The sequence below is a fragment of the Saccopteryx leptura genome, chromosome 2 (assembly GCF_036850995.1).
Source record: "Saccopteryx leptura isolate mSacLep1 chromosome 2, mSacLep1_pri_phased_curated, whole genome shotgun sequence".
In the NCBI taxonomy this organism is placed as follows: Eukaryota; Metazoa; Chordata; class Mammalia; order Chiroptera; family Emballonuridae; genus Saccopteryx; species Saccopteryx leptura.
Genome location: NC_089504.1, coordinates 271,371,412 through 271,389,357, shown reverse-complemented (window position 1 = coordinate 271,389,357; position 17,946 = coordinate 271,371,412). Strand labels below are relative to the sequence as shown.

The following is a 17,946-nucleotide window of genomic DNA, read 5'->3' as shown; positions in this document are numbered from 1 at the left end:
GGAGAGGGGGAAGGGGGAAGAAGCAGATGGGTGCTTCCCCTGTGTGCCCTGATCAGGAATCAAACCCAGGACTTCCACATGCCAGGCCAATGCTCTACCACTGAGCCAACTGGCCAGGGCCTAAATAAAAAAAAAAAAAAAAGAAATAAAATAAAAATAAGTCTCTTTTGCTTTAGTTATTTTCATACACTGAACTATTTGGATGTTTTTATTTTCATAATTCCTTTCCAAGTTTGTACCAGGGGTCCTGCAGTACACCAAATCAAAGAGTTTATAACTAGAGCTATCAAAAACTTATCTTCTCAAGATTTGCTTCTTTTCTAGAGAATTCTGCCTTGAAACAGTACCATAAATCTGAAATCAACTTGTAAAATTTTCTTCTGAAAATAGCTATTGAATGAAAAAGAAGGGGAGGGTTCCCCAATTTTGGAACTTTTCTTTTTTTGCCTTTAGTCTTCCAGTCACCTGATAACAAAACTCTCGACTAGAGTCAAGTGACCCAGTCTAATTCAGTCATTTTACAAAGAAATCAAAGTCTACAAAGATGAAGGAACCTGCCCCAGGTCACAGAGCTTACTCATCAGGGCCCAAAGCAGAACTTCTTTCTCTCCTTTCTGAATCAGCTTTACTGGTATCAGGGCAAGGCGCCCTACACACCACTCAGCAATTCTTCCTAAAGTTATGCTCCCAGACACTGTCACGACTCTGCACATCATGCACTGGGCAAAACTGGGCTGCGTCTAAACAAATGTCATCTATAGTGGCCACTGCAGATTTACATGTTTTGTGACAATGTTCTGGCTGTTAGCAGTGAAATGTGTTGTGCTGCAACAATAGCTCATGAAGACAAGTGGCCATAGAGGGGCCCGTGTTGCCAATCACTTCTCACCTGCCAAAGCCATATGACAAGAAGAAGAAGTGCCTAATTTTTTCCTTTAAACTCTATCCCTCCTTCGAGCCAATGTCAACTTTAAAGAGAAAAAAGGCAAAACACAAGCAAAGAAATTAAGAGATTTATTTTTAAAAAGAAATTTCCAAGGAATGTGCCTGCTTCATTTCAGAAGCTGCTTCAAGCCCAACTGCTCACTCACGTCAACACCTGCAATGTTGTGATCCCTGATGTTTAGCAATCATGATCCCGAAGAACTGAATGATCCCAAGTCAAGAAATAAGTTAAATTATATCTATTATACTGTGTTATGACAAGATTGTATATTATTATTAGACTTTATAATGGTTTCGACCAGTACTGTAATAGAAAAAAGGGGTTTTCTGGCTAACCAGAAAACTTCTATTCCCTGAGCATCCCAACTAACTGAGGTTGTGTTATAAAGAGGCAGTTCTTGCTAGACAATCAAGTCCAACATTACATAACTTTCCAGGAAGAGACTAAACCAACCATAGATTTGCCCTTCTACCTTAAAACATTAAAATAATAAATGCGAGTGATTTTTTTTTCACTCTTAGAAACAATGTAAAAAGCCTATACAATCACACACATATTAGGAAAAAAAAATTATTCATCTCCCATCTTTCTATGTAATTGTCAGCTGCTCTTTGGGTTAATTAAATACTAAAACAATAAATTAAAATTGCTTTAGCACAGAACAGATTGGGAAGTCATTGAAATAATATAGCAGGATGTTTCAATTCTGTTAGACCGCCTGCTCTCATAACCCAGAAGACTGGATGTTTCAGGAGACAATTTCAAGTCCATTGATGGGAGGACGCAGTTTCTGCCACCATGGGTGAACACTGTGCTGACTGGTCAGAGCTTCCCACGGCTTAGCGCAGAGCCAGGGGTCCGTGGCAGGCGGCAAGTGATGGATTTTGATAGAGAAGCAGTCAAATTCACTAATTCAAAGACCTCAATATGTGACATAAAAGAAAAAGTGTCAGCAACAGTAAAAAGAATAAAAAAAAAAGAAAAAGAAAAAGAAAATGTTAAAGAGGAGGACCTGGTTAAAAGAAAAGCAAAAAAAATATTTCTGGTTAGGAACCCAATTTTTCTCAAATGAAATTTTAAAAGGAAAACAAAGCCTATTTTTTTCCCCATAATATTAACATTACAGAAACCAATGAGTACATGGACTCCACATTATTAGCATTCATCTCTTCATCTATATGAAAAAGCAAAGTATTTCTGCCCATTTAATCAATCCCTGTAAAGTGTGTTGTGCACTGTCACATGGTTAAAATCGCGTGTAGGCATTCCGTTGTTGCTGCTGTTGTAACGGTTGCTGGGCTTGCTGCTGCTGCAGGCGGATCTGCTGGGAATAAGGGTCTTCCAGGGACTTGACAAAGATGGTCGTTCTGGGCCCAGTTTTCCATACGATACCGTTGGCGTCTTTCACCGAAGATTCCACTGTGATGTTGTGTGTTCCAAGGATAGCAAAGTTCAACAGAAACTGAGTACTAAAGTAATCATTATGAGGCTCAACCCTCTGCTCCATCTCGTTGGTCATATTGTCAATGGGTATCTGGAATAAAAGAATTGTTAAATAACAACAATAGCTACCATTTATTGAGGGCTTACTGTGAGCTAGGCCCTGCCTAAGTGCTTATTGAATCCATACAAACAACCAAGAGGTAGGTACGATTATTATCCTTGCATTACAGATGAGAAAACTGAGGCAGAGAGCAATTCCTCCCAGGTCACACAGCTCCTGAGCGGTGGAGCTGGTCTCTGAACCGAGGCAGGCTGACTGCAGAGCCCACACTCGTCATTATGGAGTGATCTGCCTCCTCACGCTCCTTGTAGAACCAGCTCCAGAGCCTTTCTCAACCTCTTCATATACTGCCCCCGTCCCGGTGAAGGAGTTCGGGACGTGCCACGCCAGAACATGCTGCTTTGGCATCCTGAATATTTTGAGCTAAAGGCACTAGAGAAACAACAGATGCAGGAAGGGCACTCTCACCCGCCCCGTTGCCTAAAACAGGCCCTTAAAATTCCTACAAGAAATGCAGCCTCCCTCTGCCAAGAAGAGAAGAGTGTCGTTCTCACCAGAGACTGGGCATCGATGCTGAAGTGGACCTGTACAAGCAAACCTACTTATTTTGGTTTCTTTGTTTTTATACAAACCTACTTGTTTTCAACCCCTCTTCTCCACTAATCTAGTCTCGCCCACTGTCCCAACAGATCTCCTAGTCACTTGCTCCCGATTTACTGTCCCAAGCCCAAATCCCTTTGTCTTGCCATTTTGTCATGAACATTTCTGTGTCTAAAGGTAGATAAGCTTTCTGTTCTGGTCACTTCTTCGAGTCTGTACTCTCTTGTGAAGATTCTCACGTATATATCAAGTCCAATAACCCTGTGTGCTTTTCTCCTGCTACTCTGTCTTCCTGTCCGTTCCCCCCTAGGCCTCAGAGGTGGAAGAGAAATTTGTCCTGCCCTATACCGGCTTCCCTGACCCCAACTCCAATTCCCATCTTTCTTTAGAGTGTGAAGAGACATTCTGAAGAAATAGGATGCAACCACCCATTTCAGGGAATTTAAAATATACTGCTCACAAAAATTAGGGGATATTTTATAGCTTCATATTCATTGTGAAATATCCCCTAATATTGTGTGTAGTATATAAGAGACTGAAAAGGAACATAATACTAAGTATATATAAGTTAGGTGTTTTCCCTCCTGGCTAGTCTGATTTGATATTTCTTATGTAATACAGTGATTCCTCTCTCCTTTAGTATTAATTTTAGAATTAAATTAACTTCAGAACTGGTACCTCACTCATGTAAGTATCTTGTTCAGATTGGCAGTACAATATATTGTAAAACACAGATTTATGGGCTCATTCATTTATTTAGCTAGACAGACACTCATGATGTTGTCCTTCAAAGAACAGAATAACACCTGCTGGTGAACCTCTATCTCTACCCAAGATGAAGTATATCAGAAACACTTTTCGGCCTAGCGTGCGGAGGACCCGGGTTCGATTCCTGGCCAGGGCACACAGGAGAAGCGCCCATTTGATCCTCCACCCCTCCGCTGCGCTTTCCTCTCTGTCTCTCTCTTCCCCTCCCGCAGCCGAGGCTCCATTGGAGCAAAGATGGCCCGGGCGCTGGGGATGGCTCTGTGGCCTCTGCCTCAGGCGCTAGAGTAGCTCTGGTCGCAACATGGCGACGCCCAGGATGGGCAGAGCATCGCCCCCTGGTGGGCAGAGCGTTGCCCCATGGTGGGCGTGCCAGGTGGATCCCGGTCGGGCGCATGCGGGAGTCTGTCTGACTGTCTCTCCCTGTTTCCAGCTTCAGAAAAATGAAAAAAAAAAAAAAAAGAAACACTTTTTCTGAGAATGCATATAAAGGTACTCTTAGTGAGCATCTGACTGGATTCCTCTATGTTTATGTCTGTTTCTGTTGCATAATTAATTACAGAAACATGCCCTGAAGCTTTGTCTCAATGAGCAGTTATATGATGTCAGTTTTTTAGTCATTTCCCTGTAACAGTAATAAAATAGTCACCAATCAAGTCAAGATCTTGGAATTATTTATAGTTTTGTTTGTTTGCACATTCAAGTTTTGTAGGGTTTTTATTTTCCTAAAGAATAGCAAACAAGGACTTTCTTAGAAGGACCAGAAAAGGACCTGATGACTCTCAATGGGTGAGAGTCTCAATGGGTTTTCAGTTGTAAACTCACTGCAAGTAACATTAATTACAAAGCAATCACGTACAACATGGCTTATTATATCAGCTTCCTGGTCTTAGTCAATGCCTCTCAAGAGGTAAGTCAGCAAGCAGAAGACCAGTACTTCTCAGTTTGAATGTTTTTTTTCTTAATAGAAGAACTCATTATACACAAGGAACAAAGAGAACTGTAGTCCCTGTCCTTTCAAACTCAAAGCCAGGAGAGAGCTGCTGTGAACTATGGAAGTTCTCACCACGGTCTTCTGTGACAACAGAGAGCACCCAAACATAATACTTGTACTCTAAATACAGCAAATTATTTTTTTCTTCAGTCACCAACTATCTAGTGAGTGGCTACATGAGGCACCATGCTTAGAGTCATGAAAACCAAAAGAGAGGAAGAGAAGAGAGTGAAGGCTGGGCCCGACCAGACTGGGTAGAAAGAGCCAGAAACAGAGAGATGTCAAAGTAAAGAGAGCGATGACGATTTAAACCAACCTCCCACAGGCTTTTTTAGCCTAAAACCAAGAAAAGAAGAAAATGCTCTCCTTCCCTCTTTTCTGGTCCCCTTTCCTTGCTATGAACCTCAGTTCAAACATGCCCACGATACCTGGACACAAGCAATTTGAGCATTTGAACAACTCTTCCTACAACTGTGTACTTGACCCCTTGCTCCATTCACTGTGAATAAACCACCATAGATGTGGAAAGAGGTTCTCAAATTCTCAAAACACCGAATTCCTAGGATTATACGCATAAGGAGAGATTTTACTTTTCTGACCATTTATGTCAATGCTATATATACTTTATTTTAATGCTAAAATTTACTTAAAATAGAGAAAAATAAATAAATGTGTTCTTTTGGGGGCGGGAGGACTAGAGAGACACATATTGCCCACTCCTGATGTTTCCCTCCATGTGAAAGACCTTTCATTTGATGAACAGCACTGGTTTCCAGGGTGGGTGGTGAACCCCACCGACTGTGAAGTTTCAGGGTGGAAACTGGGCATGGAGCTAAGCGTGTTCTCTTTCCCTTCTCTGGGCTCCAGTGCTCCTCCCTGTCCTCAGTCTTATGGGGCAGGGGTTGTGTGCACTGGCCGAGTCTGGTGGGAAAATTCAAGTCAGAGGTACCAGGCTCAAGTCCTTGCTGTCAGGCACCTGAGCTAGGTTTCTCCCTGACTCTAACAGTAATAACACTCACAGATGGATCTCCGTTTCCCTGGATGTTTGGTCTATCAAACAGTGCAGGCAGCCTCTCAAACCCCAATATGTGATTTAGCCCCTGTCCAGCTGATTCCTGGGGCCCTAGAACTGCAATCTGCTTAAATCATGAAAAACGCTAGAAAACTTCCATCAATGAGTTGACCACATCGCATCACAATTCTGCTTTTTTTTTTTTCAATTACCTTGTAGTCTTGTCCAGATTTACTCTGCAGTGTGGAAGAAACATTCAAACAGACAGACTGAATTTTGCGGAAGAGGCCTGGTTTAGACCCGTGCTGAACCACTCCCTCCACCTTCAGCGCCAGCTGCTGGTTATTCTGGACTGCGATGGGCTCCGTAGGGTTCCGGGGGGACGGTGACAGAGCAAGCTGGAATAGGACATCAGAATTAACCTAACGCCCAAGACCGAGCTGCCTTCCCATGAACAGGTCTGTGCTAACCGCTGGGTATGGGTTAAAACATCACACACACACACACACACACACACACACACACACACACACACACACACAGAGGCACACTCACCACCACCATCTCCACAACTCGACTATGCTGGGACCAGACAGATGTACCTTTAAATTCAAGGGTTCTTAATCCCTAATGCCTCCTTTTAAACAGCCACTTCTTGTAGGGCTGGTGAGGGGGGTGGGGCATTCTCTGACAATGAACCCAGTCTAGTAGGGAAATACACTATGTAAATTTTCATGTCTAGCAGCTGTTTCTTTGGTATTAGGTAATTTTAAATTGACTAAATTCAAATGCAAATGAAATTAAAATTCTAGGATTACATACATAACCAAGTCACTGTGGTATAAAAGTCAATTTGCACAAATGAACCAAATGACATTTTTAACCTCTCATTAGAGTAGTTTTTCTTTAAAAACATATTTAAAACCCCAAATCCACCTCAACAACAGAAAGCTCAAGTTTTGCTAAATAAAAGGATGGAAGAAATTGGTTGGGTCTTTTTGGTAACGGTGAACCACTGAACTAACCAACTCTGGAGACCTGCTACCTTAGGACTTCTTCTCTTGATAACCAATTTTTCTTATTATCCAGATCATTTGATTTTTTTTTTTTTTTTTTTTTTTACAGAGACAGAGATAGACAGGGACAGACAGACAGGAACGGAGAGAGATGAGAAACATCAATCATCAGTTTCTCGTTGCGTGTTGCGACTTCTTAGTTGTTCATTGATTGCTTTCTCACATGTGCCCTGACCGTGGGCCTTCAGCAGACCAAGTAACCCCCCGCTGGAGCCAGCGACCTTGGGTCCAAGCTGGTGAGCTCTTTGCTCAAGCCAGATGAGCCCGCATTCAAGCTGGCGACCTCGGGGTCTCGAACCTGGGTCCTTCCGCATCCCAGTCTGACGCTCTATCCACTGCGCCACCACCTGGTCAGGCTATCCAGATCATTTGAAATAGGCCTGCTTTGTTATTTGCAAATAAAGAGAGTTTGGATAAATGCCAAAATGCACGAAGCATTTACAGACAGAGATAATCCCAGGAAATCTCTCAGAAGTGACAATTTCCCCCTTTCCCAACAATTCCATTCCTTGAATCAAAAATACCTCTTGAATTTTGAGTAGCTTAAATATATATTTAAAAATACTACTTCTGTTCTTTGGTCAGCTCCTCGAAACTTGTTATTCAAAGACAAAAGTGCTCTGGAGGTAGAACTGGTGATGTCTGACTGGACCTGTTTCATTTGAAGCTGGGTCTGAACAGACTGATCAGAGGTGGACTCAGCGCATGACCGCCGTGACTGTCATGATGAAACCACTCAACATCTTCTCGGAGTGGGGAGCCAAGGTGCAGGGCTCTGGAAACCCAAACACCTGTCTTACCGCATCCGCTACTGCCAGGCACCCATTCCCTTTACCAAATCAGTTGGTAAAGAAATGAAAGGCTTTCAGCTAAAGAGCCTAAGTTTGACCAAAACCAAAGGTAAGGTCCTGAAGCAGAGCTACGTCCCACTTCACCTGTGGTAGATAACTAGGTTTTTAGTCTCTATTAACCTTAGCATCCTTGCTATGTTACCTTAATGCTGGTGGACTGCAGTTTCTGGAAGAAATACCTCTGAAAAGACAGAGGGACCTTCAGCAAAGCAATGATGGCGTTGCAGAGGCACGCTGTATGCTGGGGGGAAAGAAAGTGAACCAAGCAAAAATCAATTTCTGAATTTCATCAACAAATCGTGCTTTTAGGAGGAAGTTTAAAAATTACAAATGCTCATATAATTACTACCAAATCAATAATAATACCATCAGTCAGGAAATAGTCGTAAAGGAATTGTGAACATTTGCCACATCGTTCATGTTATGAGTACACCTACAGATTTTATTTTATTTTGAAGTAGTACCTTCAGTAAAAAGTAAATGACAGAAGGGAGAAAACCCACATTGATCAAGCCTAAGCACAATACAAAGTTTGCATTTCTACAGAGCTTGAAGCTAGTACACACAGTATGACAATAAAATACAGAGTAACTATCAGTTTGATCAAGTATGACAAAGTATGAAAAGAGTATAAAAGGAGCCGCAGCAGTCTACTGACATCTGGGGGCTGCCACCCAATCCCCAGTGGAACTTGGGCTTTGAGTTTCCTCACTGTGTCAACCCCTCTCCACCGGGCGGCTTCCCTGACCCTGAGGTCCCAGACTGTGAGCAATATTGAAACTTACTAAAATTCAGAGTAAGAATGACTATATTAGTCCAACTCTATGGAATTTTAAAACTTTAATAAAGTATCTTATTTCTAATATCTATTTCACAAACTTAAGTGAATTTTGAAAACCCCAGCACTTACTGCAGAGTAACACTATAGTAAATCCTTTGAGTCTAGTGAAAAGGATCAAAGAACCAGAATTTAAGTTAAAATTATTTACTTATTTTATTCAAAACCACTCTACTGATAGACAATGACATACAAAAAGCTGTACATATTTCATGTACACATTGATGGGTGTGGAGGTAAGTATACCCCATGAAACCATCAGCTATTTTAAAGATCACCCCAATTTTGATGATGACATGGGTCACCTAGATAGGAAATGAAACAAGCTGGAAGTAGAATCCAGGATGCCTGGTCCTTACTTAGTTCAGTGATTTTTATTCTGTTCCACGAATAACTTGCAAACAATAAGAAAAAAGTTGCAGCACTATCAGAACACTTCAACTTTGGGTGCACACAACAATTCCTACTTGGTCTACCATCCTCTCCTCAGTCTACTCTCCTCTCGGTGCCCCCCCACCCCAAGTACCACAGGTTTAAAACCACTCCACTATATACAGTATGCTGTCTGTCCCACTAAGCTCTGCTTTCAAGTAGACTGTCACTTACCTAGTTGTCTATGCTGCAAACATTTTAAAAGTTGGGCAGTAAGGCTGAAAACCAGAAGAATCCACTCCTCGCTGGTTGCAGGCTATTGACTATTTTGTGCCCAGCGGACTAGTAGTAATACAAATGTCAGATCTATTACTTGAGAGAATCACAACACAGATTTAACGATTTTGGTCTATTCTTTCAAGTTTAACTTCTCAAACAGCACTATTCATCTTCCTGCAACAAAGACTCTGGGGAGAACGAGCAGGGATGTCCTACTTGTGGTGGAACCTCTGATGCTGCAATAGTGCTAGAAAGAGAAATATCCTTAAAGGACAGACTTAGAGGACCCCAAGTGACCTCAGGACTTAGAGGACCCTAAGTGAGCTCAGGCTGTTGGGGGGGGGGAGGCACTGTTCTCCCTTTTAAAAGAATGAATGAAGATCTTGCAATTCCCCACTGGGAAACCAGGACTGCCTCTGAGGCCACCGGCCCCCTGGGCACACCTCCCCAGCGTGTTAGTAGCAATTAGCTATTAAAGTTACAGCATGGAGACATGAAATCTCGCATCATGGTTCCTAACCCAGCAGAAAGACTAGTGCATCTACAAATCTACAATACTCTCTTTACTGCCAAATCCAATACTTTCCAACCTTTGTATCTTTTGATAATACTGTGGGAGGTGATAATACTCTCCTGCCAAGGAATTCCACTTATGGTCCCTGACCTCACTTTTTCTGACTCTTCCCCTCTGCATCTTCTTTCCTAAGCTTCTCTTCCTTCATTTCTTCCTAATGTTGACACTCTCCTTAGTCATTTTCTCTTCTTACTCTATATGTTCCTAATAGGCATTTTTCTCTACTCCCATGACCTGAAGAACCTCAACAATCATAATGACCTTACATGCATACCAGCCCGTCTCCTTCCAACACCAGACCTGTTAGCCAACTGTCTATAACACAGCCACATGTTTAAAAATGAAACCTTCATCTTCTTCCACCATCCTCTGTATTCTCTCAGTAAAGGATCAACCTGCATACTTGGTAACCAGAAACCTGCAGGCCATATCTCCATCCTCTCACATTAAAAAAATAATATTAAAAAATGAGCCCTGAAATAATGCCCCTAAGTATCTTATGTATCTGTCTTCTCATTCCAGCTGCCCTTGCCTTGGATTATGGCAGAAGTCTTGTAACCACTCCTTTCCTCTAATTCCACGCCCTCCAAGCCATTACCTATTCTGTGCCTAGATAATAATAATGTACAATCTTTTTTTTGTGTGTGACAGAGACAGAGAGAGTCAGAGAGAGGGACAGATAGAGACAGACAGACAGGAAGGGAGAGAGATGAGAAGCATCAATCCTTTGTTGCAGCATCTTCATTGTCCCTTGATTTCTTGTTCACTGATTGATTTCTCATATGTGCCTTGACCGGGGGGCTACAGCAGAGTGAGTGACCCCTTGCTCAAGCCAGAGACCTTGGGCTCAAGCCAGCCACCTAGGCTTCAAGTCAGTGACCTTTGGGCTCAAGCCAGCAACCATGGGGTCATGTCTACAATCCAACACTCAAGCCGGCAAGCCTGCGCTCAAGCTGGTGAGGCTGTGCTCAAGTCGGCGACCTTGGGGCTTCGAACCTGGGTCCTCCATGTCCCAGTCCAACGCTCTATCCATTGTGCCACCGTCTGGTCAGGCAGTAATATACAATCTTAACCAGTTCTCTCCTCTACCCATTAAAAATTCCTAAAAAACACCCCTGTGCCTATAGGATAAAGTCCAAACTCCCTAATACTGTGTTCAAAGCCTTTTGTCATCTGGCCTCTGCCTACCTCTCTAGTCCCCAGCCTGTCCATTCTGCTGCAACAACTGTTCTGAGAAGACACTGCTATTTCATACCTCTGTTTTCGAACATGTCCTCTGCTTGAAATTCTCTACCTTCCTTATCTGCCTGGAAAACCCAGCTGACTTACTGCCACGCTTGGCCTATCCCTTGACATGCATTGCTTTCTCTTTCGTGCTGCATCTTCACCTAGGGCAGAGCTCTGTTTCTGCACATATACATATACTGTGTTGGGTTTGTTCACAAAACTTATCTTTCTTATTAGACTACAGACAACTCGAAGGAAGGTATTGTGTCTTTGCTATTTTTCTATTCCTAAAATCCAATAAATACTTGTGGAACTGAATTTGGGGCTCAGATACCAAATCCATAAAATACAACGTAGAGAGAAAAAGAGGATTAACATTTATCAGCCACCACTCCTTACTTGCCAAGCAATATACATTATCTCATTTCAACTTCACAGTGACTCTATCAGGTATTCCATAAAATAGAAAAGGATGTTTGTAATTTGCCTAAAATCACAGGCCTGCTGTGATTTAGGCAGAGGGGGAGTCTGAACCAAGGACTCCTTTCTCTGGACTGTGTCCCCTACTGATCAGAAACTTCCCCTTCTTTCCATTACGTTCACTGGATTCAACTCCATGCAACTCAAGTTGCTGTCTGGGTGCAGCTTAGAGGGAACATGAAAATAATTTAACCAATGTCTCACACAGATGTGTGTGTTTATTTCAAGGATAATTTTTATAATCTCCCTTATAATCTCAGGGTCAGTTCAATTCAAAAAGTATGTACTGATGAGCTTATGTGGAAAGCTATACCGCTCACAAAAATCAGGGGATGTTTCAAAATGAATATGAAGTGATAAAATATCCCCTAGTTTCGGTGAGCAGTATAGATGCCAAAGAAAGTATGTGTCCTTAGACTCTAACTTTTACCAACACATCTTGCCGATTTCTTCTAAAATACATGACAAATGGTGAGAGTACAGAACGAGAAGACAGAAACCAGAAGAGAGCTGCGGGGAACACCAGCATCTAATGTGTGGGTGGGGCTCGAGAAACTCTCTGAGGAGTCCATTTCAAAGGCAGGGTGTTACAGACGGAGCGAAACGTATGTGTCTTCTCCGAATTCACGTGGTGAAGCCCTCACTGCCAATGTGGTGGTGTTTGGAGGTGGGGCCTCTGGAAGGTGACTAGGTTTAGATGAGGTCATGAGGATAAGCCCCTCATGATAGAATCAGTGTCCTTTAACAGAAAGAGACCAGAGCTCTACACAACATGTGAGGACACAGTGAGAAAGAGGCAGTCTGCTAGCCAGCAAAAGGGCCACCAGAAACCGAACTGGCTTGCACCAGTTCACTTGTTAAAAAAAAAAGTGATCCTGGACTTGCCCACTTCCAAGACTGTGAGAAATAAATGTCCATTGTTTAAGCCACCAAGTCTACAGTATTCTGTTACAGGAGTCTGGGCTGACTAAGACACTGGAGACTGGCCAGACACGGAGGAAAAAATCTGGGTGAGAGTGTGTCCATCTGTCCTGGGACTGGGAAGTCAGGGACAAACCTGAATAAAGACTGAGTGCTCAGCAGTGCCAAAGGCAGCAGAGATTTGGCAGGCGAAAGGTGGGCAAGTATGCTAAAAGATGTCAATGGCATCACCTCACACGAACTGATTTACTGGCTATCAGATAACAAGCCCAGTTCTTCCTGTTTCAATTGGCCAGTGTTCTCAACCCTGGTGGCATGACAGAATCAGCTGGGAGCTTTTAAAAATACTAACACCTGGGCCTCAACTGCACACAAACACAGTTCATTGGTCTGGTGTGGGGCCTGGAGATGGATATATTTCTTTTTTACTTTTAAGTGAGAAAACGGGAAATAGAGAGACAGATTCCCATGTGCGCCCTGACTGGGATCCACCCAGCAACCCCTGTCTGGGGCTGATGATGCTCTACCCATCTGAGGCTGGTGCTTGTGTGCTTGCAACCTAGCTATTTTTAGTGCCTGAGGCAAAGGCTCCAAGGAGCCATCATTAGTGCCTGGGACCAAGGTGCTCGAATCAGTCTAGTCATGGCTGCTGGAGGGGGGAGAGGAGAGACCAGAAAGAGAGAAGGGGAGGGGGAGGGACAGAGGAAGAGAAGATGGTTGCTTCTTTTGTATGCCTTGACCAGGAATTGAACCGGGACTTACACATGTTGGGCTGACATTTCTACCACTGAGCCAAATAGTCAGGACCAGATGTATTTTTTAAAAAGCTTCCAAAGTGATTCTAATGTATAACCAGAGTTGGGAACAATAGCAATCTCAATTAACTTGTTAAAAAAGAAGTTTTATCTGCATTCTGATAGAATAGATTTGACATGTTAATGTGACTTTGTAGCAACTACAGAAGTGCTAAGTGCTTTCCTGGACCATCCTCTCATTTTACCCTCATAACAATGCTGTGAGGTACTACTATACTAACCTTGTTACAAAACAGGCACACAGAGGTTAATTTGTTGGAGTCACACAGTAAATGCCAAAGATTGGTATTAAAAAAATAAACAAACCCAGAAAAAACCTACCTGCACAGAAAAAAAACTCAACAAACAAATGTCACTTGCCATATAAGAAACAGGGGTATATTTCCGACTGAGTGATTCCACCTCCTCCAAGACGTGATTATATACGGACATCATTCTTCTCTCATATTCACTATCAGCATGCGCTGCTCCAGTGGACCCATATTCCTGGAAACTGAAATCAAAATCAGTATCAATTCAGGAATCACAACAGTAACTATTTCAATGTCTAAATGCATCAGGTACTTTCCACACATTCATATTTAATCTTTAAAATAATGAATTATGCACTGTTATTTCCATTTTAAAGATGAGGAAACTGAGGCTTGGGGAGATTAAGTAATTTGCCTTCAGTCTCACATAACCAGTAAGTGACACGCTGGAATTGAAACCCAGACCTGGCTTCAAATTATATTAAGTCTTAATTATTTTGGTTGTTAGTAGTATAAAAGTATTTAACCTTGTCCCTGTACTCATTTCCTTATTTTTTAGGGAGTAGAAATAAAGGTTAAGTGCAAAGGAATTATGACAGCCTGAATAAGAAGCCACAATAGAAGGCCTGACCGGGCAGCAGTACAGTGGATAGAACATCAGACAGGGATGCAGAGGATCCAGGTTCGAGACCCTGAGGTCGCCAGCTTAAGCGCAGGCTCATCTGGTTTGAGCAAGGCTCACCAGCTTGGACCCAAGGTTGCTGGCTCGAGCAAGGAGTTACTCAGTCTGCTGCAGACCCACAGTCAAGGCACATATGAAAAAGCAATCAACAAACAGCAAAAAACGAATGATTGATGCTTCTTATCTCTCTCCCGTTCCTGTCTGTCCCTATCTATCCCTCTCTCTGACTCTCTCTCTGTCACTTTGTAAAACAAAAATGAAGCCACAATAGAAAACTGTAATGAAAAGCATCTCAAAATATTTTTTCCTAATAATCCTAAAAAGTTGGTATGAGATTGATAATAACATTCATGATTATAAACATCTCCCCATCTTATCTTGCATTTACGGATATACCAGCTTAGGGACTATGTTAGCTGCTAGAGATACAAAGTTGAATAAAACAAGATCTCTTCCCCCAAAGAGTTTTCTAGGCTATGAAAGAGATACACACATTTCTTTAAAAACTACAGTGAAGATCAAAGTCATGCCTCACTCTTATAGCGGTGTTCTTTAGTCACCTAGAAGGCACAAAATATATTTATACTCTCAAGAACAGAAGTTTTACAAAGAATTCACTCCTTGCATTTATACATTATTGCAAAGACAACCTCAAAAACTCTTCCTCAAGGAATAAACTTTCTTTTCCAATTTTTCACTGCTAGGAAGGCACAGGTTAAGGAATAGTTTTAGGGGGTGAAAGGGGATGGAAAAGAGTGAATGAAGAAAAAGAAGTGATTGAAGGGGAGAGGGGGAGAGAGCAGCATTGTGTGAGCTTTACCCCAACCTGCTGACAATGTGCCTATCTCTCTGATCAAAAGTTAGTCAAGAAGAACACTAATTTCTATTATGTCAACCAACAGTTGTACAATGACACATGTTCTATGCGGTTAAATGAGTATTGCTCAACGAGAAATGGTGTGAGCCAGAAGGATCAATTAACTGGCAAAGACTGAAAAAATACAGAGATTTAAGAACATCTTCAAAATTAAAAGGTAGTAGTAGCTTGTTTAAAAATACATAGCAAGTACCTGACCAGGCAGGCAGTGGCGCAGCAAATGGAGCACTGACCTGGGATGCTGAGGATACAGGATCAAAACCCTGAAGTTGTCAGCTTAAGCATGGGCTCACAGACATGACCCCACAGTCGCTGGCCTGAACAAAGGGTCACTGGTTCAGCTGGAGCGCTCCCCCCTACGCCCCATCAAGGCACATTTGAAAAACAATCAGTGAACAACTCAAGTGCCACAACTATGAGTTGATGCTTCTCATCTCTTTACCTTCCTGTTTGTCCCCCCCCCAAAACAAAAAACAAACAAAAAAACCCCAGCAAGTCAAACACTGCAAACTAGGAAAAATATAGACAAGAGAAGAATAAATAAAAAAATAAGTAAAAATTAGCATGTCATAAAAATATTCAAAAGGATCAGATGTGCGAGAAAATAAATTGCCAAGTAGAGTAGTTGTCCTGAAAAGACATGGTGAGTCAATGCTCTAGGGTATTTAGAGATTTAAAAATGCATTGTTGATTATATTCTCTCTGAGGGAGTTGATCTTGAAATCACAGGCTGGAAATTATAGGCAATTGCAATGCATATTCCAAAACAGAATACTATAATGGGAAAAACCAATAGGTGATTCTTTGATAAAAATATTGTGAATACAGTGATTCCTCAGTTTTTGTCGATAATCTGAAAACAATCAGCAAAATCCGAAACCAAGAAAAACCGAGGCAATTATTTCCATATGAATCAATGTAAATCTAATTATTGTACACAGTAATCACTTACATGTAATTGTAGCATTAGCACTCGCAATCAATAAAAAAAAGCACAAAAACACTGGAAAGCAATGAAATTGTTTGGCTAGATGTGCAAGTTGATGCTCACCCAATGAGAAACAATGCCACACTGAGCAGGAAAACGTGTGGGTTACCCTTTGTTTTCACAAAATTAGCAGCAAGGTCACGTGGGCACGCCGACAAAAACTGAGACAATTTTTTTGCGGAAAAAATGGACGAAAACCAAAACAGACAACAACAGAAGTCAACGAAACTGAGGTATTATTGTAATTAATTAGTTAATAAGGGAGGGGAAAAGAATTTTAATAAAGCAAAAACAGGAATATCTTTTTGTTCAGGAAACCAAAGAAAAATAATTTCAGCCTGACCAGGCGGTGGCGCAGTGGATAGAGCATCCGACTGGGATGTGGAACACCCAGTTCGAGACCCCTGAGGTCACCAACTTGAGCGCAGCTCATCTGGTTTGAGCAAAAGCTCACCAGCTTGGACCCAAGGTCGCTGGCTCAAGCAAGGGGTTACTCGGTCTGCTGGTCAAGGCACATATGAGAAAGCAATCAATGAACAACTAAGGAGCCACAACGAAGAGGTGATGCTTCTCATCTCTCTCCTTTCCTGTCTGTCCGTCCCTACCTGTCCCTCTCTCTGTCTCTCTCTGTCTCTGTCACAATAAAAATAAATAAAATTTTTTTCAGGTTCAAGTTTAATTATATTACAAACTCAATTTTTTATACTGAAGTTTCGTTATGTGAAAATGCTCAAATTCAATGCATTTCTCCCAGTTATTTTTCCCAGTTAATGTTGAGAAAATGGGAGGCAGAAGGCAAGTAAACAAGAGTCAGAAAACCCAGGTTTTGTCACTTAGCTCTGAAACCTTAAGACAAATGCTAGACAAGTTCTTTCTCTGTGTTTTTTTTCTATAATACCACTTCCAAAACACTGTTGTGATGAGGTAAGAAAACATATTTGAAACCACTCTTTAACGTAAACTATTATTAGAAATACCTTGCAGATTCTGGATCCAAAATCAGAGCTTCTATTGAGTGAGATATCAGTAAACAGCTCTGCTGCTGTCTGGATGAATGTTAAGGTTATACAAAGAAATCCATATAGGCTTTATACTATCTGAATATTAAATACGTCAAGGTGAGGAAGGTATTTGTAGTAAATGTAACCATATGTTATTGACTCGAACAGTCTGGGACTATTTCTTTCCTTTTAAGGGATGTATGGTGTCTGAAATGGTGATTCTCAAATTCTGTATCAGGAAGGGTAGTTCAGAGGCCGCCTAATGTGGGACGGGGAACCCAAGCAACAGCTCTGTGAGTCAATCACAGAAGTTTTTAATTTGTCTTAGACGTAGGGGTTTCACTGATAAAAGCTAACAACAACAGTCTGTAGAGTAGATTCTAAGCTGGGGCTCAAGGGATAAGCTCACTGGTCTGAAACTATATGCCAATTTCAGGGGTATGTGCATTATAAGCATTTTCTAGGGGACAAGGTCCATAGCATTCATTAGGTTTTCAATCAGTAAACCAAAATGCTAAGAACTACTGATTTATAGGTGCTACAACTTAAAAAAAAATGTCTTCCTCCTCAAAAAGTATTTGAAACTACTAACAAGAGAATATGGAGACCTTAAAGAGGGCTTAAGGAGCACAAGTGATGAGTAAAACTACTGAACAGATCATTAATAAAGGTGATGAGAACTAGGGGTGTGAGCTATGAAGAAAAAACGGTGACACAAAGAAGAATGGTTTTCTGGCAAGAAAATGTTCTGGGATGTCCCTTGTAACTCAAGTGTCAAGTGTGCCCAAGGTATGCAATACTGGTGGCACCTGGGTTTTAGATGCTATTCTTAGAGGTAGAGAAAAAACACCAGAGTCACCACTTTTTTAAAAAGCCTGGTTTAAGTTAAAAAT

At 41.7% G+C, this 17,946-nt stretch overlaps 1 protein-coding gene across 1 annotated transcript in view; it reads right to left on the bottom strand.

The window, feature by feature from the left end:
- Positions 1-997: 997 nt before the first annotated feature.
- Positions 998-17,946, bottom strand: part of INTS7 (integrator complex subunit 7) — an 80,994-nt gene continuing 64,045 nt past the window's right edge. The window contains exons 16-20 of the mRNA XM_066361798.1: positions 17,030-17,098; positions 13,615-13,747; positions 7,891-7,989; positions 6,034-6,219; positions 998-2,480 (exon numbers count right to left, since the gene is read on the bottom strand). Coding sequence (XP_066217895.1) covers positions 2,193-2,480; positions 6,034-6,219; positions 7,891-7,989; positions 13,615-13,747; positions 17,030-17,098 — 775 coding nt within the window. The 3' untranslated portion in view covers positions 998-2,192. The remainder of the gene's footprint in view (positions 2,481-6,033; positions 6,220-7,890; positions 7,990-13,614; positions 13,748-17,029; positions 17,099-17,946) is intronic.